The 17,487-nt window shown below is 44.0% G+C and overlaps 1 protein-coding gene across 1 annotated transcript in view; it reads left to right on the plus strand.

Annotated features, from left to right (window-relative positions):
* The window catches only part of LOC308676253 (importin subunit beta-1-like), a gene marked incomplete at its 5' end in the record, with an annotated part of 67,778 nt that overhangs the window by 21,864 nt on the left and 28,427 nt on the right, over positions 1 to 17,487 (plus strand). Inside the window, 4 exons of the mRNA XM_081342067.1 lie at positions 1,918 to 2,000; positions 14,157 to 14,264; positions 15,206 to 15,349; positions 15,959 to 16,064. Of these exons, the coding sequence (XP_081198193.1) occupies positions 1,918 to 2,000; positions 14,157 to 14,264; positions 15,206 to 15,349; positions 15,959 to 16,064 (441 nt within the window). The remainder of the gene's footprint in view (positions 1 to 1,917; positions 2,001 to 14,156; positions 14,265 to 15,205; positions 15,350 to 15,958; positions 16,065 to 17,487) is intronic.

Below are 17,487 nucleotides of genomic sequence, written 5' to 3' on the forward strand. Positions count from 1 at the left end.
GACTTGTGGGCTAAGACCTAGGTGGGGCAGATCAGTTGATATCAGAAAATTATAAGGGCATTTTAATTGGTAAGGATTCCAGTACAGATAATAAAAAAGATATTGATATGCTGTTATGGAACAAGCTCAAAGGAATTCTGTCTTGATTATGAACACATAATACTTACACATGTTCATAATACAGGTAGTCCTCAACTTACAAGAGTTCATTTAGTGACCGTTTGAAGTTACAATGGCACTAAAAAAAGTGACTTACAACAGTTTTTCACACTTAACAATCATTACAACATCCCTGTGATCACGTGATCAAAATTCAGATGCTTGGCAACTGACTCACATTTATGACAATTGCAATGTCCTGGGGTCATGTGATCCCCTTTATACCCTTCTGACAAACAAAGTGAATGGGGAAACCAGATTCACTTAACCATGTTGCTAACTTAACTACAGTGATTCACTTAACTGTGGCAAGAAGGGTTGTAAAATGGGGGCAAAACAAATGTCTTATTTAGCAACAGAAATTTTGGGCTCAATTGTGGTCATAGGTTGAGGACTACCTGTACCATGTAAAGTGTTTCATACATAATAGCTGTCAGAAATCTTTGCCAAAAATTCCTTTTCTGTCCTTAGATTATTGTGCATAGTAAAAGATATAAAGGAATTTATGTTTTTTATTATGTAATAGTACAACATAGAAACAGAAGACATAAAAACACATTTGTGAATTTTGTTTCTGAGAATAGTACAGTACAGGGAGACAGGAAGTGATATAACAGATTTGAACAAGAGGTTTATAGAGAAAGAGAAGACACTTTTAAATTTCTCGCTGAGAATTCGGGTCCTTATTAGTTTGAATTTTTTTTCCTCCAAGATGGTACTTGGCTGCAGCAGTTCTTGTTCTCTTGTGAAAGATGCCACCAAACACAAGAAAACTTCTTTCCAAATAAATGGATGGAGATGAAACTGGGTGTGAAAAAATATCTGTTTTGTATCTAAGCTTTTTAATCTTGTCATCTGATCAAATCCCATTGACTGGGAATAGTCTGGTCCAATATGGAAAGGCAGAATTGTTGACATACAGAAACAAAGAACATTTCCCTGCTCCCAATTTCCTTACAATGTTTAGAATAAGAAAGTGTATTTGATTTCTTTAAAAAAACAATGGGAGGTCACTTTCTATTCTTGATTCATGATTTTGGTTTTTCATTGGTAAATATGTGTCCTAGAACAGGGGTCTCCAACCTATGGTCCGTGGCCCGGTACCTAGCCGTGGCCTATTGGCCACTTGGCCCCGGGAATAGCTGGCAAGCCCCAAGTCATGGTAGCACTGCTGCACAGGCACTAGCAGCCCCATTTGCACATGTGTGGGGATGCTAGCTCCACCATCACGTGGATGCTAGTGGCCCCATTTGCGCATGCGCAGGGATGCTAACTCCACCATCATGCAGACGCTAGCGGCCCCATTTGTGCATGCTCGGGAATGCTAGCAGCAGCGTCACACGGACGCTAGCAGCTCGTTTGCACATGCGTGGGGTGCCAGTGGCCCGCTGGCACATGGGCACTAGCACGCGCGCTGTGGGTGCACACAACCTGCTTGCACATGCACGCGCGGGGCTGCACGTGCACATTGTTGAGGGCGGTGATTATTGCTAGAGTTATGATGCAGAGAAATTAAAGAGATGTTAATAAATTTATATATTTTCCTATTTTTTCCTGTTGTGGAATGGCAGTAACTATGTTAACTACTATTTATTGAATATTTGTAGCATAATCGGTGGTCCTACGGTTACTAAAAGAAAAAATGGATGGGGGAATTTGCATCCCTAGAGTTTTCAGAGCTACAAGCCCATCTAGGCTATAGATATCAACTTCATTTTAGATCTCTCATAACTGTTTTTAACCTTTCATTTTGCTCAGTGTTAGGAGGGGAGTTTCTCAAGTACATGGATGCCTTCAAACCTTTCCTGAGTATTGGTTTAAAAAATTATGCTGAATATCAGGTAAGGTCCTCCTCATTGTCTCAAGAGAGCAGTTGGGATTAGTTTGTGTCTGTATTCAATATTCAATATTATGATATGAACTCCATGCCTTGACATTTGGGATTAGGTGGTAGTTTTTCTAATACAGGTAATCTTCGAGGTATGACAGATCATTTAGTGACCGTTCAAAGTTACAACATACCTCCTAAAAGCCATATATGATCATGATTCGAAGATAAGAATTTTACAAAAGTTTTCCAGTCATTTGCACTTACAAATAACTGGGTGTCTTCATAACTTTGCAGAAATGCTGCCCACCTATCTCTGCCCGCCCCCATCCTTGCCCTGCCAGGTACCCAAAGGAACTGGGTCCGCTTTCCCCCCCCCCCCCCCCCCCCGTTCCACCCCTCACAATTCCTTGCTTACCTTCTGAAGATCTGCAGAACTCAGTATAGTGGGCCGTTCTTACTGGGCCACGTGGAGTAGCCGTTTGCAAACTGACCTTGGCAAAGCAGCATTTTCCCCACCTTCTGCCTTTCTGCGTGGCCTCTTTAACTCAAAACAGGATAATGGGCCACAGTTTGTGCCTTGCAGTTTCAATATTTCCTCCTGAAAAGAATTTCAAAAGGAGAAACAGCAGTGTGTTACAGTGAGAGGGTGATGAAGAGGCAGCTGCTTTGCCTTGTTTGAAACCTGACCTGGAAGGCAAAGCTGCTCTTTCCCCTCCCTCTGCATTGCCCTTAACACTTAACCCTTCATTGTCTGTTCTCCATCTCACAGCAACATGCTGTTTCTCCCCCTTCCTTTTAAAACAGTAAGAACGGCCCACAATACTGAGTTCTGCAGATGGCTGTGGGGACTCCAAGGAAAGGAAGCAGAGCACGGGAGTATCTTGGGGTGGGTGAGGCCCTGGCATGCCCAAGGCAGGCATCCTTGAGGCACCCCATGCAAATTTAACGACCCCTGCATTCACCCCCTACATTCATTTAACATATGCATTGGGGTGATCCAGGATGAGGGCTCTGTCACTTGAGTTTCAATTAACGTCCTCTCGCCTTATGACCAAAATGGGCAGACTCCATTACTGTCGTAAGTCGAGGATTACCTGTATTGCTGGGATTGGAGAGAATTATGGTATCATTCTTTTATTCTTAGTGTTTTTAAGACTTAGCAGTAATTCTATTTCCGAATCAGTGAAGATAGGTAGTTGTCAAAACATATACAGGTAGTCCTCAACTTCCAACCACAATTGAGTCCAACATTTCTGTTGCTAAGTGAGACGTTTGTTAAATGAATTTTCCCCCATTTTACAACCTTTCTTGCCACAGTTGTTAAGTGAATCACTGTAGTTGTAAAGTTAGTAACACGGTTAAGTGAAACTGGTTGCCCAATTAACCTTGCCTGTCAGAAGGTTGCAAAAGGTGATCACATGACCCTGGGACACTGCAGCTGTCATAAATATGAATCAGTGTCTGAATTTTGATCACGTGACCATGGTGATGCTGCAGTGTTCGTGCGAAAAATAGTCGTCAGTCCCCTTTTCAGTGACATTATAACTTCAAAAGGTCACTAAATGAATGGTTGTAATTCGAGGACTAATGAGAACAAAAAGTATTCTTTTAACCTATAATCACATCTGAATCCTGTGGCTGTAAGCAGCTGAAATGTTTTTATCTCTTTTTCTCTTTTCTTGTCTAGGTATTCTCATTTATTCTAACTGCTTTAGAATTATTTTGTCCATCATATGCAGTTTGGCAACATTCTGGAGGCCTAGATTATAACAAAATTCGGTAGTACGTATATCAGTTGTTTAAAAAATGATAAGCCCAGGTTAGAAAGATACAGAGTTCTTGGTGGTGGATTAAGGAGGACAAAGGTTTAATTGTGGTTCTGATAAAAATATTTTAGAAACATTTTTTATATTCAGCATTGTTTTTCCTCAAATTTTGAAAACAATTTACACATAAGCAGTAAAGTTGCTTACAGTCCCAGGAGCAGCAGCAAGCATAAAGATTCCCACCATGCTAAGCCTGATACCTACTCAAGTTACCCAGCAAACACAGTCCCTGCAGTCATCTGTTACTTCCTATCCAAAAACATCCCATTTGGTGTAGAAGCAGATAATGGCTAGGCCTGGATGACAAATTAAAAGCTTTGCAGCAGTGGTACAAAACTGAATTAAAATGCAGTATTGTGCATGGAAGGGAGCAGGCCCTTTCTGCAAATACTTGAATGGATGTGGGGATGGAATATCAAATCCTAGAAATCTGCAGGAATCTGAAGCTGTGCTTTTAAAAGAGAGGAGGTAGTACATTTGACCCCTTCATGGATTACTGCCTTGTCGTGGCGAAGGGGCTTGCGTAATTCAATGAAGCTATGAGCTATGCCGTGCAGGGTCACCCAAGATGGTCAGGTCATAGCAGAGAGTTCTGACAAAACGTAATCCACTGGTGAAGAAAATGGCAACCCACTGCAGTATCTTTGCCATGAAAACCCTATGGACAGTACCAAAAGGCAAAACAATATGACACTGGAAGATGAGCCCCTCAGGTCGGAAGGCGTCCAATATGCTACTGGGGAAGAGCAGAGGGCTAGTACTAGTAGTGCCAGAAAGAATGAAGCGACTGGGCCAAAGCCGAAAGGACGCTCAGCTGTGGATGTATCTGGTGGTGAAAGGAAAGTCCGATGCTGTAAAGATTTTTTCTCCATAGGAACCTGGAATGTAAGATCCATGAATCAAGGCAAGCTGGACGTGGTAAAAAAAGAGATGACAAGACTGAACATCGACATCTTAGGAATCAGCGAACTAAAATGGACAGGAATGGGTGAATTGAATTCAGATGACCATCAGGTATACTACTGCGGGCAAGAATCCCTCAGAAGAAATGGAGTAGCCTTCATAGTCAATAAAAGAGTAGGAAAAGCAATACTGGGATACAATCCCCAAAGTGACAGAATGATCTCAGTTCGAATCCAAGGCAAACCATTCAATATCACAGTATTCAAAGTCTATACCCCAACCACCGGTGCTAAAGAGGGTGAAATTGACCGGTTCTATGAAGCCCTACAGCACCTTATAGAACTAACACCAAAAAATGATGTCCTTATCATCATGGGGGATTGGAATGCTAAAGTTGGAAGCCAAAAGATAACCGGAATAACAGGCAAGTTTGGCCTTGGAGTACAAAATGAAGCAGGGCACAGGCTGATAGAATTTTGTCAAGAGAATATGATGGTCATAGCAAACACTCTTTTCCAACAACCCAAGAGACGGCTCTACACATGGACATCACCAGATGGTCAACACAGAAATCAGATTGACTATGTGCTCTGCAGCCAAAGATGGAGAAGCTCTATACAGTCAGTAAAAACAAGACCAGGAGCTGACTGTGGCTCAGACCATGAGCTTCTCGTTGCAAAGTTTAGGCTTAAACTGAAGAAAGTAGGGAAAAGCACTAGGCCACTCAGGTATGAATTAAATCATATCCCTGTTGAATATTGTTCTGTACCAGCCTGCTACCGGCCCTGCAGAAAAGGCAGGGACAACCCCTTTTACAAGAAGGCAAGAGGCTGGAATTACGCCTGCCAAATTTATTGCTACAAAAACAAATAGAACAAGACACGAACCAAGAAACAGGAGCTTTTCAAGCGGTTGCCTTCAGCAAACCAGCCCTCCCACGCATTCCCCCTTAAATACAGTTCAGGGCGTGGCTTCTCTGCCTCCTTCCGAGGAGCCCCATTGCCTTCCTCTGTTTACTCCTGATTGACTGCCTCCTGCGTCGGGCGTCCTTGAACAGGGCCAGCTGTGGGTCATCTTCATCCACGCTGTCAGGCTCACACAGCTGGGTCTGCGTCATGACCAGATGAGAGGGGCCTGGCTGAGGGCTCTCATCAAGCTGTCCAACCCCCTCAGCAAGCTCTTCAACACCCCCCTCCTCCTCCTCCTCTGAGTCATCCGACCCAACTGCCTAACCCACAGGCTGACCCTGAATCACAACAAATATACAGTAGAGGTGACAAATAGATTTAAGGAATTAGATCTGATAGAGTGCCTGAAGAACTATGGACAGAGATTCGCAACATTGTACAACAGGTAGAAACTAAAACCATCCCAAAGAAAAAGAAATGCAAGAAAGCAAAATGGCTGTCTGAGGAAGCTTTGTAAATAGCTGAGGAAAGGAGGGAAGCGAAAGGCAAGGGAGAAAAAGAAAGATACGCCCAATTGAATGCAGAATTCCAGAGAATAGCTAAAAGAGATAAGAATGCCACCTTAAATGAACAGTGCAAAGAAATAGAAGAAAACAATAGAATAGGGAGGACCAGAGATCTCTTCAAGAAAATTGGAGAGATGAAGGGAACGTTTCATGCAAAAATGGGCATGATAAAGGACCAAAATGGCAGGGACCTAACAGAGGCAGAAGAGATTAAGAAGAGGTAGAAAAATTACACAGAAGAACTATACAAGAATGAGCTTAACGTCCCTGATAACCACGATGAGGTGGTCACTGACCTCGAGCCAGACATCCTAGAATGTGAAGTGAAGTGGGCCTTAGAAAAGCTGAGCAACAACAAAGCTAGTGGAGGTGACAGTATTCCAGCTGAGCTATTCAAAATCTTAGGATTGGAAAAGATCAGTTTACATTCCAATTTCCAAAGAAAGGCAGTCATTTCACATGCTGGTTTCACTTTTGACCATGCTGATACTATGTAACCAATAAACATGTTCTTTGAGGAAATTTCAAGCCTCAGAGTTCTGATTTGTTTGGTCTTGCCTATCGGAACCTTGACATTAAACCAAATCTCATTCAAAATGCTCTCTTTCTTGGGGTGCTGAGCCCTGGCTGCCTACCCACCACTTTGGGAGGACAGCGAAGACTCAGTGAAGATCTTGCTATGGAGAAAAAAGAGGAATCCACTGCAAATTGCAGCAGAGATTCAGCCATCAGAGCGCAAGCAGATGCTCCGGTCACTGAAGAGGGTCTGATGACGAGTGCCTGGCCAAAAAGCAGGATAATCCAGCCAGGGAAGTTGATGCCTCAAGAGGAGACCACCATCCTGGCGGACCTCTATTAATTGGAACAGATCCCTCAGTGTAGAAGTACCCCTAAGCCTGCTGAAGAGGAGCTGTTGTTAATTCCACTCCAAGGTCCATCTTCTGCAGCACAGAAGAAAGGGAAGGGATCGACTGGATGGGACAATTCCGCTGACTGGAAGTACCAGACTATAGTTCACATTCCTTCAGTCGAGCACCTAAAGGAGAAATTTGACCAGCTGGGAGTCAAAGAAGGGGTTCCTACAGCCCAATATGAGTGAAAAGTTTAAGGCAAAGACTTATCCATCACTTCCACCCCCTCGCCAAAGTCCCAGTCCTGTTGCTGGCGCCCGTGCCGCTTTACCCACTCCTCCATTAGCCGCAGGGTTGAGCTCTCGATCCCAGCAAAGCCCTTTGCAGCAGCCTCACTCTGTGAGCCCAGGTGCCCAGTAGAGGGGATTCCAGAGGCTGATGCGGCCTCAGCCCCAAGATCAGCAAGCTGTTCAGCAACCAGTATACCTGCCACTGCAACACCTGGAGCCACCACTGATCAAGCCCACTTTCGATAGAGACCCCGAGAACTTGCCGTTCTTCCTAAACCAAGTGTGGGCTCTCATATGGATCATTATGCCCACACCTATCCTGACGATGCCACAATGGTGAATGCAGTGACGACCAACATGGAAGGGGAAGCTGTGGAGTGGGTGACCAGACTTCATGATAAAGGGGCTCCGGAGTTGTTGGATGTGAATTTATTCACGGAACAGCTGAGAATCAGGTTTGAGGATGAATCCCAAGCCCTGCAAGCAGAAAAGGAGATCCATCACTTGAGGCAGAGAGGTCGCCTGGCGAAAGAATATGTCCAAGAGTACCAGAGAGTTGCTGGTCACCTGGGACAGTGGCCAGAACGGTCCCTGATCCACTATTTCAAACAAGGGCTGGACTACGACCTGCTCCAAGCATGCATCTACCAAGGGACTCCAAACCAGCTGCGAGAGTGGTATAACATGACAGTAACCTTGGACGTCAAATTGGATCGTGTCAAGAGACCAACTGCCACCGAGCCAAAGCTGAGACAAGGTCCGGAGAAGCACCTGTTTGGATGGTGACCCCAAGCCACTTAAACTACGGATGCTCGAGTGGCCACCAGGGCTCCCATCAAATGCTTCCGATGTGGGCAGCAGGGCCATTGTGCTGCTGAGTGTTTAGCCTCTGCTCCCCAAGCAAAAGCTGCACCAGTTTCAACTGCTAAGCCAAGAAAACCACCACCACAAGGAGGACGGGAGAGAAGTCCAATTGGGGCAAACAGGAGCAAGCAGTCTAAATCTCCTCCCCGCCCCAGGGAGAAAGCAGGACCCCCACCTGAACACCTGCCCCTACCAGCACCTTATGCTAGCGATGAGGATGATGAAGACGACCTGATGGTAAGTCGACCAATCACACCTTTCGCTTTTCCCGCCAAGATTATAGTGCCAAAGACGGGGGCCCAAACCGATTTAGATGTTTTAATAGACTCAGGCTGGATGTTGTGATTCAGGGTCAGCCTGTGGGTTCGGCAGTTGGGTCGGATGACTCAGAGGAGGAGGGGGGGTGTTGAAGACCTTGCTGAGGGGGTTGAAGATCTTGCTGATGAGAGCCCTCAGCCAGGCCCCTCCCACTTGGTCACCACGGAGACCCAGCTGTGTGAGCCTGACAGCGTGGATGAAGATGACCCACAGCTGGCCCTGTTCAAGGACGCCCGACGCAGGAGGCAGTCAATTAGGAGTAAACAGAGGAAGGCAATGGGGCTCCTCGGAAGGAGGCAGAGAGAAGCCACGCCCTGAACTCTATATAAGGGGAATGTGTGGGAGGGCTGGTTTGCTGAAGGCAACCGCTTGGATAGTTCCTGTTTCTTAAAGCTCCTGTTTCTTGGTTTGTCTTGTTCCGTTTGTTTTTGTAGCAATAAATTTGGCAGGCGTAATTCCAGCCTCTTGCCTTCTTGTAAAAGGGGTTGTCCCTGCCTTTTCTGCAGGGCCGGTAGCAGGCTGGTACAGAACACTGGACCAGATGCTTAACTAACTTGCCCACAGTTCTTAAGTTGGGGATTCGTGCCAAACTGTTGCCCCTAGCCATGAAGTTTGAACAGGAAGATGGGTCGCTTATCGGAGGTTCCCCAGCAATGCACCTAACAGAGCTGTTGCATCTGGAAATGTGACAGCACTGGGAGATCATTTGCTTCGTGGTAGTCCCTAAGATGAAAGAGACTGTGATTCTAGGCTTGGCTTGGCTTGAGTGGCATCCCAATATTTGGTGGGAGAACGGCATGCGAACTCTGAGACTAGCCACGGGAACTCTCCCACCAACCGACCTCAGTGAGATAAAGGGGGCTGCTGCCATCGGAGTTCAGGGGGAGCCTATGAGACATTAAAGGCTGCCGTGGAACAATTACCAGGGATCCAACATCCTGGAGCGGCCAGACTGCCCACTCCATCAACCAGAACATCCCTGGAGGCGCGCGATGACGGCACCGCCGAATACAAGGTCACCAGCATCGGCAACTCCCGATGGCTTAAGGGCCGTGTCCAGTACCTCATTGAATGGAAGGGCTACGGACCGGAGGACTTCATGTGGAAGGATGTGGCCCATGTGCATGCTCCTGCACTGGTCCAAGAGTTCCACACCCAGTTTCCTTCACAGCCGCACCCAGATCATCAGCCCCGGGGGAAGGGCCCTGCGGTGAGGGATAGTGTTGTGGCTTGTCAGCCGCCGGAGAATGTTTTGATTCCTTGCCAGCCCGTGGATCCGGCAGCTGAGTCTGAGGACTCAGAGGAGGAGGAGGGGCCTGGAGTGACATCAGAGGAAGGCTCTGAGGAGCTCCAAGGCTTACAGTCTGACAAGGAACCTGGCCCCTCTACTGGTGCTCAGGCTGAGACACAGTTGTGCTGGGAGTCTGAGTGCGACAGTGACGAAGCGCAGCTGGGAAATATCCAGGATGCGCGACAGCACCGGCAAGAAAAGAGAGCAGGACAAAGGAATACAATGGGGCAGCTCCAAAGGCAAAGGAGCAGGCGTTAGGAAAGCCATGACTTGGCTGCATGATAAAAGGGAAGGTGTGGGAGGTGCTGGTTGCCAAAGGCAACTGTTCGTGTTCAGGATCAAGTTTCTGTGAACTGTGTTTGTCTTGGACATTGACTCAGGTCTGTGAATAAAAAAAGGTTGGGTTTTTCCTGCGGTTCCTGCCTGCTTGATTGAAAGAGGGGTTTCTCCTTGTGAGCATAACAAGGACTCACGTGGGCTGGGACAGAACAGAGAACTCTGCAGCCGACTCAGGAAGAAGCACAGGAGTGGGCGTCCGGCCCAGTGTCAGGGCCAGCTGAAAGCTCCGATGCGGACAAAGGAATGGAGCTGTTGAGGCAGGGACAGAGGCGGAGCCTGGGCCATCCGCCAGCCCCCAGATGGAAAGGCTGAGACCTCCATGCCTTGAGGCAACTGATTCAGGAGAGGAGGATCACATGGGGCCAGTAATTGATGCGCACGTGCGGCGGAGGCTGAGAAGAGGAGAACAGTGAGAGGCTATGCGCCAATCTTCAGGGCAGAAGAGTCACCGCTGCTAACAGAGCCCCACTCTCAGCTGTGGATAAAAGGCAGGGGCGGAGACGAATAGGTGTGGCAGACAACTAGTTGTCTCCCTGTTGGTCAACCACTTCTATTTGGAACTCCTGGCTCTTGTTTGGAAACTTGCCAGAGTTTTCCTCGGATCCTGTGGCGCTGGGAGTCGGAGTGCCTTCTGAGCATGTCCGTGTGTCTTATGTTGGAAAAAAGCCAGCTTGCCTGAAGGACTCTTGCTGCAAGTGTGGTGAGAGACTGAGATTAACTCTGGGTTTTAGGAGACCCTTGCAGAGGAAAAGGGAGCGAGCTCCATTGTTTAGAGGCAACTAAAGACTTTAACAGTCGACTGTGTGAAACTGCTGGCGTTCCGGAATAAAAGGAACATTGGAGATTCATTGGTGCATCTGTTGTGTTCAGGGAGGGGGATGAATGGAAGACAGCTTTCAATTGCCCCTTAGGGAGTTTCGAATTCAAAGTGATGCCTTTCGGACTCTCCAAGGAGCTCCTGCTGTGTTTATGCAACTGATAAATCAAGTGCTGCATGATCACCTATACAAGGGGGGTTTGGTTTACCGTGACAATATCCTCATCTATACTGGAACCATGGAGGAACACGTCAAGTTAGTTCGGGAGGTGCTCAAGAAACTGTTGAAAGCTAGTCTCTATGCCAAACTTTCTAAATGTGATTTTCATCAGACGTGCTTCGACTACTTGGGCTACCAAATCTCTAGTGAGGGAGTGGAAATGGACCTTGCCAAAGTCAAAGCTGTGCTGGAATGGCATCCTCCATGGACCCACAAGCAACTTCAAAGGTTTTTGGGGTTCGCTGATTTCTATTGGGAATTCATCCCCTCCTTTGCGAAAATCGCCATGCCTATTACTGAACTACTAAAAACTGGAAAAGGTGGGGGGGCAAGCCCCAACATTTTCAGCCTTTACAATGGACTATAGAATGCCAAGCGGAACTGATCAGTGAAGGTAGGAACTTACCAAAGTTGGAATATTAAGAAATTGCTGGAAGAATAAAGTGTTATCTTGAGAAAGAAATAGAAGGACCTTGAGAAGGATAACTTGGGCTTCCAGTGCAAATGCCCGACTGACCAGTCTGGGGGGAGTTTTCTCTGGACCAAAACTTCAACTACTAACAAGGGAACCATGTTCCCTTAGTTTATATTACTCTCCTTTGTTAGGGAGAGTTCTAGAATGTGTAGAAAGTTACCAAACCACTGAGGCAATTCCACAAGTACCTGCCAATTCAAAGGACTTAACTGTAATTTTGGAATATAAATCTGACACCAATCTCTGTTATGATTATGGTTTAAATACAAGCCTTTCAGCACAATTGAAAGAAGAGTTCCAAGTAAAACTACAATTTTCAAAAGAATACGTTTGGGACTTTTTCTTCTTGGATACTAACTAGGTTGAGAATCCCTTGAGAAAAAGAGAAGTTTATAATTACTTGATAGACATTCCAGAGAAGAAAAACATTTTATTTTATGATGAGCAGCTGGAGGGAGTGAGCCAATTGGAGTTGAGGTGCATTTTACTAGTCTGATATATGTAATCAAAAGAAAGCTCTAATATATGTTTTTGTGTTTATAAAGTGGGTTTGAAAATGGATTTCTTTTCTTTATAATGCTTGAGTAATTACTAAAGTTTGTAAAATATTACTGAAAGTGAATTTGAAAGTATGTACTGTGTGTTAAGAGGAAGTTTCAAAAAACATTTACAGTACTAGAATTAATTGACTTTAGAAATATTTTTAAAGAAAAGTTGTTAAAAGATGTTAAAAAAAGTTTTTTCCCTTTAAGGTTAAAGAGTTTGAAAAAGTGTAGTGAATTTTGTTAATATAAATGAAGATAATATAAAGATTAATAAGTGCAAACAGAAATATATATTACTTTCCACAAGAAAAAAGTAGAGATGGTTAAATTGACTGTTTTGTGTAAAGAAAAGAACACATCTAGTGTATGTTAATGTGTAAAAGCAAAAAGCTGAGGCTGTAATGTTATCTTCTACTGTGCTAAAAAGAGTCAGAAGTCAATCTTTTTCCTTCCCCTAGTTTCCCACTATTTTCATTTTCCTTTGTATTTTATATTCTGATAAACTAATAAAAAATTTGAATTGAGAAGGATGACACAATTTAAAACACTGAAACATAATGACGATTGCCTATTAGGATGTATATATGAATTGTTACTGAAATATGACATGGAAATAGAAGAAATGAAAAAATATGTTAAAGTGAATGCAAAACCTCAAAGTAGTAATTACAGTACAACAATGGGAAGAGATATGGGAAAAATCAATAACATTTGTTTCAAGTTGGAATTTAATGGAAAATTGGTATAAAATTTGGCACACAAAATTGGAAAAGAGAAACTTAGCCAATCATACAAGATTGGAAGACCAGAATTGGAGAATATGCAGCAATGACAAAGTATATATCCATAATAGACGTCTAACCAAATTTAGTATAAATAATGTCTCCCTTATATAATGTACATCACATAGCAAGGGAAATTTAAAGATTTGGAATATTGTTTCCAGGAAAAGAGGCATGAGACCAACCCAAAATAACAGATGAAAGGACTTAACCTTGAAGGTTATTGCTAGTTATCTTCTTACATGTAAAGTACAAATACTAGGTTGGGGAAACAAATGGAAGAGAAGGGGAGAACGTTATCACTAAAAAGATTTTTCCATAGTGCTTTTACTCATGCTTACAGGTAGTTCTTGACTTATGACCATATTTGGGACTGAAACATCTGTTACTAGGTGATGCAGTCATTAAGTGAGTCATGCCTGATTTTACCTTTTTGCTGCAGTCATTAAGCAAATCACCATGGTCGTTAAGTGAATCCAGCTTCCCCCATTGACTTTGTTGGAAGCCCACAAATGGTGATCACATGACTCTGGGATACTGTAACCGTTGTTAGTACATGCTGGTAGCTGAGCACCCAAATTTTGATCACATGACTGCAGGGATGCTGCAACATTTGTAAATGTGAGGACTGGTTACATGTCACTTTTTTCAGTGCCATCATAATTTTGGTCAGGAAATGGATGGTCATAAGTTGAGGACTACCTGCATTTTTTTGTCACTGTACTTTGTTCTTCATTCTAGTATAACTTTCTAAACAATTGTTAAATTCTTAAGTAAAAAAGTTATTAGAGATGAAAGAAGAAAACCATTGTTCTAACTTAGGGATAAGGAATTTGTGGACTCTCCAATGTGGGCTGAATTTTAATTCTCACTTTCAGACTGTGGCCCATAATTCCTTGGCTGATGAAATCTGTAATCCAGCAACTTTTGGAGAGGCCAGGTGCTACCCTTCCCAACTCTAAAAGAAATAACATTTATCAAGCTAACAAAAAATAAAGATCTCAACCAAAAAATAACACCCCACTATGTGTCTTTGAAGTATGCTGTCACAATTGAGGAATTATCTTGAAGGCTTTGTTTAGTATTGTAATAGGACAAGGAAATAATGATTGGTGCCTGAGGTATGGTATAAAGTGACTCGTGAAAGTGGTGGGTATATTTGTTTTCGCAGGTCTGCTTGGCTGCAGTGGGTCTAGTGGGTGACTTATGTCGGGCTCTGCAGTCCAACATTCTGCCATTTTGTGATGAGGTTATGCAGCTGCTTTTAGAAAATTTGGGGGTGAGTAAATTGATGGTCTAAAAACAAAAGGAAAATTCCACATCTATCATTGAAAGAAACCTAAAAAATCCTAGCAGAAGTGTAAACATTGATATTATCGCTTGTTTCTGACAAAGGAAAAGGAAGCAAGCAGTATAAACAGAAAAATATACTTCTAATTTATGTATGAAATTATGAAAATTATTAGTCATAATTTCTATTAAGACCTTCTAGTGAGTGATATAGGGACGCGGTGGCTCAGTGGGTTAGGACGCTGAGCTTGACGACCAGATGGCAGTTTGGCGGGTCAAATCCCGAGTGTCGCGTAACAGAGTGAGCACCTGTTACTCATCCCAGCTTCTGCCAACCTAGCAGTTTGAAAGCACGTAAAAATGCAAGTAGAAAAATAGGGACCACTACGGTGGGAAGGTAACAGCGTTCCGTGCGCCTTTGGCATCTAGTCATGCCGGCCACATGACCACGGAGATGTCCTCGGACAAGCACTGGCTCTTCGGCTTTGAAATGGATATGAGCACCGGCCCCTAGAGTTGGAAACGACTAGCACACATGTGCGGGGGAACCTTTACCTTACCTAGTGAGTGACAGTTAATAACGTGACACCTATTTTTTAAAAATGTATTTTCATCTATAGCTCACCAAATGGATTAAGTTGGCTAACCTTTAGTGACCAGCAAATCTGGTAGTAATATTATGATGGGTAATACTGGGTTGCTGAGACTTGGGGGTATATATAGTCCTTTCTGTATTTGAAGATTGAGGCCTATTGAATGAGGGAAATATGCTGAGAGCTAAAATACTTTTCAATTTTGTTAATATAAAATGGGAAAAGTCCTGAACATCTTGGGGACAGTGTCTGATAAAATTTAAGTATCCAATTTAACAATGTAATTTCTAAAAGCTAAAATGCTTCTTGTGAATAAAATGACGGTTTGTCTTTACAGAATGAAAATGTGCACCAGTCTGTTAAACCACAAATTCTCTCAGTATTTGGAGACATTGCTCTTGCAATTGGAGGAGAATTTAAAAAATACTTAGAAGTTGTATTGAATACTCTACAGCAGGCTTCTCAAGCCCAGGTTGATAAGGTAAGGAATCTTTGGGGCTCTCATATGTTTGAGGAGATACCGTGTTTCCCCAAAAATAAGACCTACCCCAAAAATAAGCCCTAGGTTTGGGGCAAGACGCACACCTAAAAGTCAAGCTAGGGTGGGGGTGGAGCTGCCCCACGCGCCCCGCACCTGCTTACCATTGCAGCCAGGCCTCCCATGCCCTGACACCTGCCTTGCTGGCCCACTTCTTCTGTGGCTGCTCACCGCTGCTCACCGCTGTTCATGCTTGTGTCACCCCCGGCCTCCATTTTGCCATCAGAGGTCTTCAGGAAAAGCCTCTGCAGCTGAGAATGGAACTCCGGATTGATGCGTACAGCACCTCCCGGACTGCATTTCGCCATCAGAGCAGGCTGGGGGGTGACGTGCACAAGTGGCCGCAGAAGAAGTGTGCCGGTGGAGCTGTCAGCACCGCTGCGAGGTGAGACGGGGTAAGACATCCCCCGAAAATAAGACCTAGTGCCTCTTTTGGGGGCAAAAAAAAATCTTATTTTTAGGGAAACATGGATGGATGGATGGATAGATGGATGGATGGATGGTAGCTAGAACAGTAATCCCAAATTAACTCTTTTTTATGTTTGGCCTTAGTCTGATTATGACATGGTAGACTACCTGAATGAACTGCGAGAGACCTGCCTGGAAGCATACACAGGCATCATTCAGGGTCTGAAAGGAGATCAAGAGAATGTACATCGTGAGTCCCTTTTTCATTTTCCCAAGTGCCACAAATATTAACCTCTGTGTATGAGATTCAGTTTCTGCCATTGTTTATTCCTGTTAATAATAATGGGAAATTGTCAGTGCAAGCCTCTTAATTTGCTTTGTTTTTAGATTGGAGTTATTGCATTGTAGAACGTGGTTGTATTCTTTATTCTCCTTGTATGGACTTTCAGGGTATTTTTGGTTTTTAGAGGTGGAGTTATCATAAATGGCCTATTTTTACAGTCTTGGCCAAGTTATCAGATGCCCTTTGTTTACATCTATACTTTTACAAAAAAGAGTAACCACAGCCCTTTCCCAACTTGAAACAGGTACATGCACCAATGCTACTTTCAGTATAGGTTTCCATTTAGAGCCCCTCTTCCTGAGTTCATCCTGAGCAGTTGTAATGTTTCCTGTTTAAATATACAGGTGAAACTCAAAAAATTAGAATATCGTGCAAAAGTTCATTTATTTCAGTAATGCAACTTAAAAGGGGAAACTAACATATGAGATAGACTCATTACATGCAAAGCAAGATAGTTCAAGCCGTGATTTGTCATAATTGTGATGATTATGGCTTACAGCTCATGAAAACCCCAAATCCACAATCTCAGAAAATTAGAATATTACATGCAATCAATAAAACAAGGAGTGTACATAGAACAATATCGGACCTCTGAAAAGTATAAGCATGCATATGTACTCAGTACTTGGTTTGGGCCCCTTTTGCAGCAATTACTGCCTCAATGCGGCGTGGCATGGAAGCTATCAGCCTGTGGCACTGCTGAGGTGTTATGGAAGACCAGGATGCTTCAATAGCGGCCTTCAGCTCTTCTGCATTGTTTGGTCTCATGTCTCTCATCTTTCGCTTGGCAATGCCCCATAGATTCTCTATGGGGTTCAGGTCAGGCGAGTTTGCTGGCCAATCAAGCACAGTAATCCCACGGTAATTGAACCAGGTTTTGGTGCTTTGGGCAGTGTGGGCAGGTGCCAAGTCCTGCTGGAAAATGAAGTCAGCATCCCCATAAAGCTCGTCTGCAGAAGGAAGCATGAAGTGCTCCAAAATCTCCTGGTAGACGGCTGCATTGACCCTGGACTTAATGAAGCACAGTGGACCAACACCAGCAGATGACATGGCTCCCCAAATCAACACAGACTGTGGAAACTTCACACTGGACTTCAAGCATCTTGCAGTGTGTGCCTCTCCATTCTTCCTCCAGACTCTGGGTTCCTGGTTTCCAAATGAGATGCAAAAGTTGCTCTCATCAGAAAAGAGGACTTTGGACCACTGAGCAACAGACCAGATCAAAATTTAGTAAAGCAAATTAGAGATTCAAATTGTGCACATATAAAGAGGATATATAATGCTTTAATTGAATTGGATTCGGAAACGGAACTGGTTAAAGACTGCATGA

The sequence above is a fragment of the Vipera berus genome, assembly GCF_964194415.1.
Source record: "Vipera berus genome assembly, chromosome: W".
NCBI lineage: Eukaryota > Metazoa > Chordata > Lepidosauria > Squamata > Viperidae > Vipera > Vipera berus.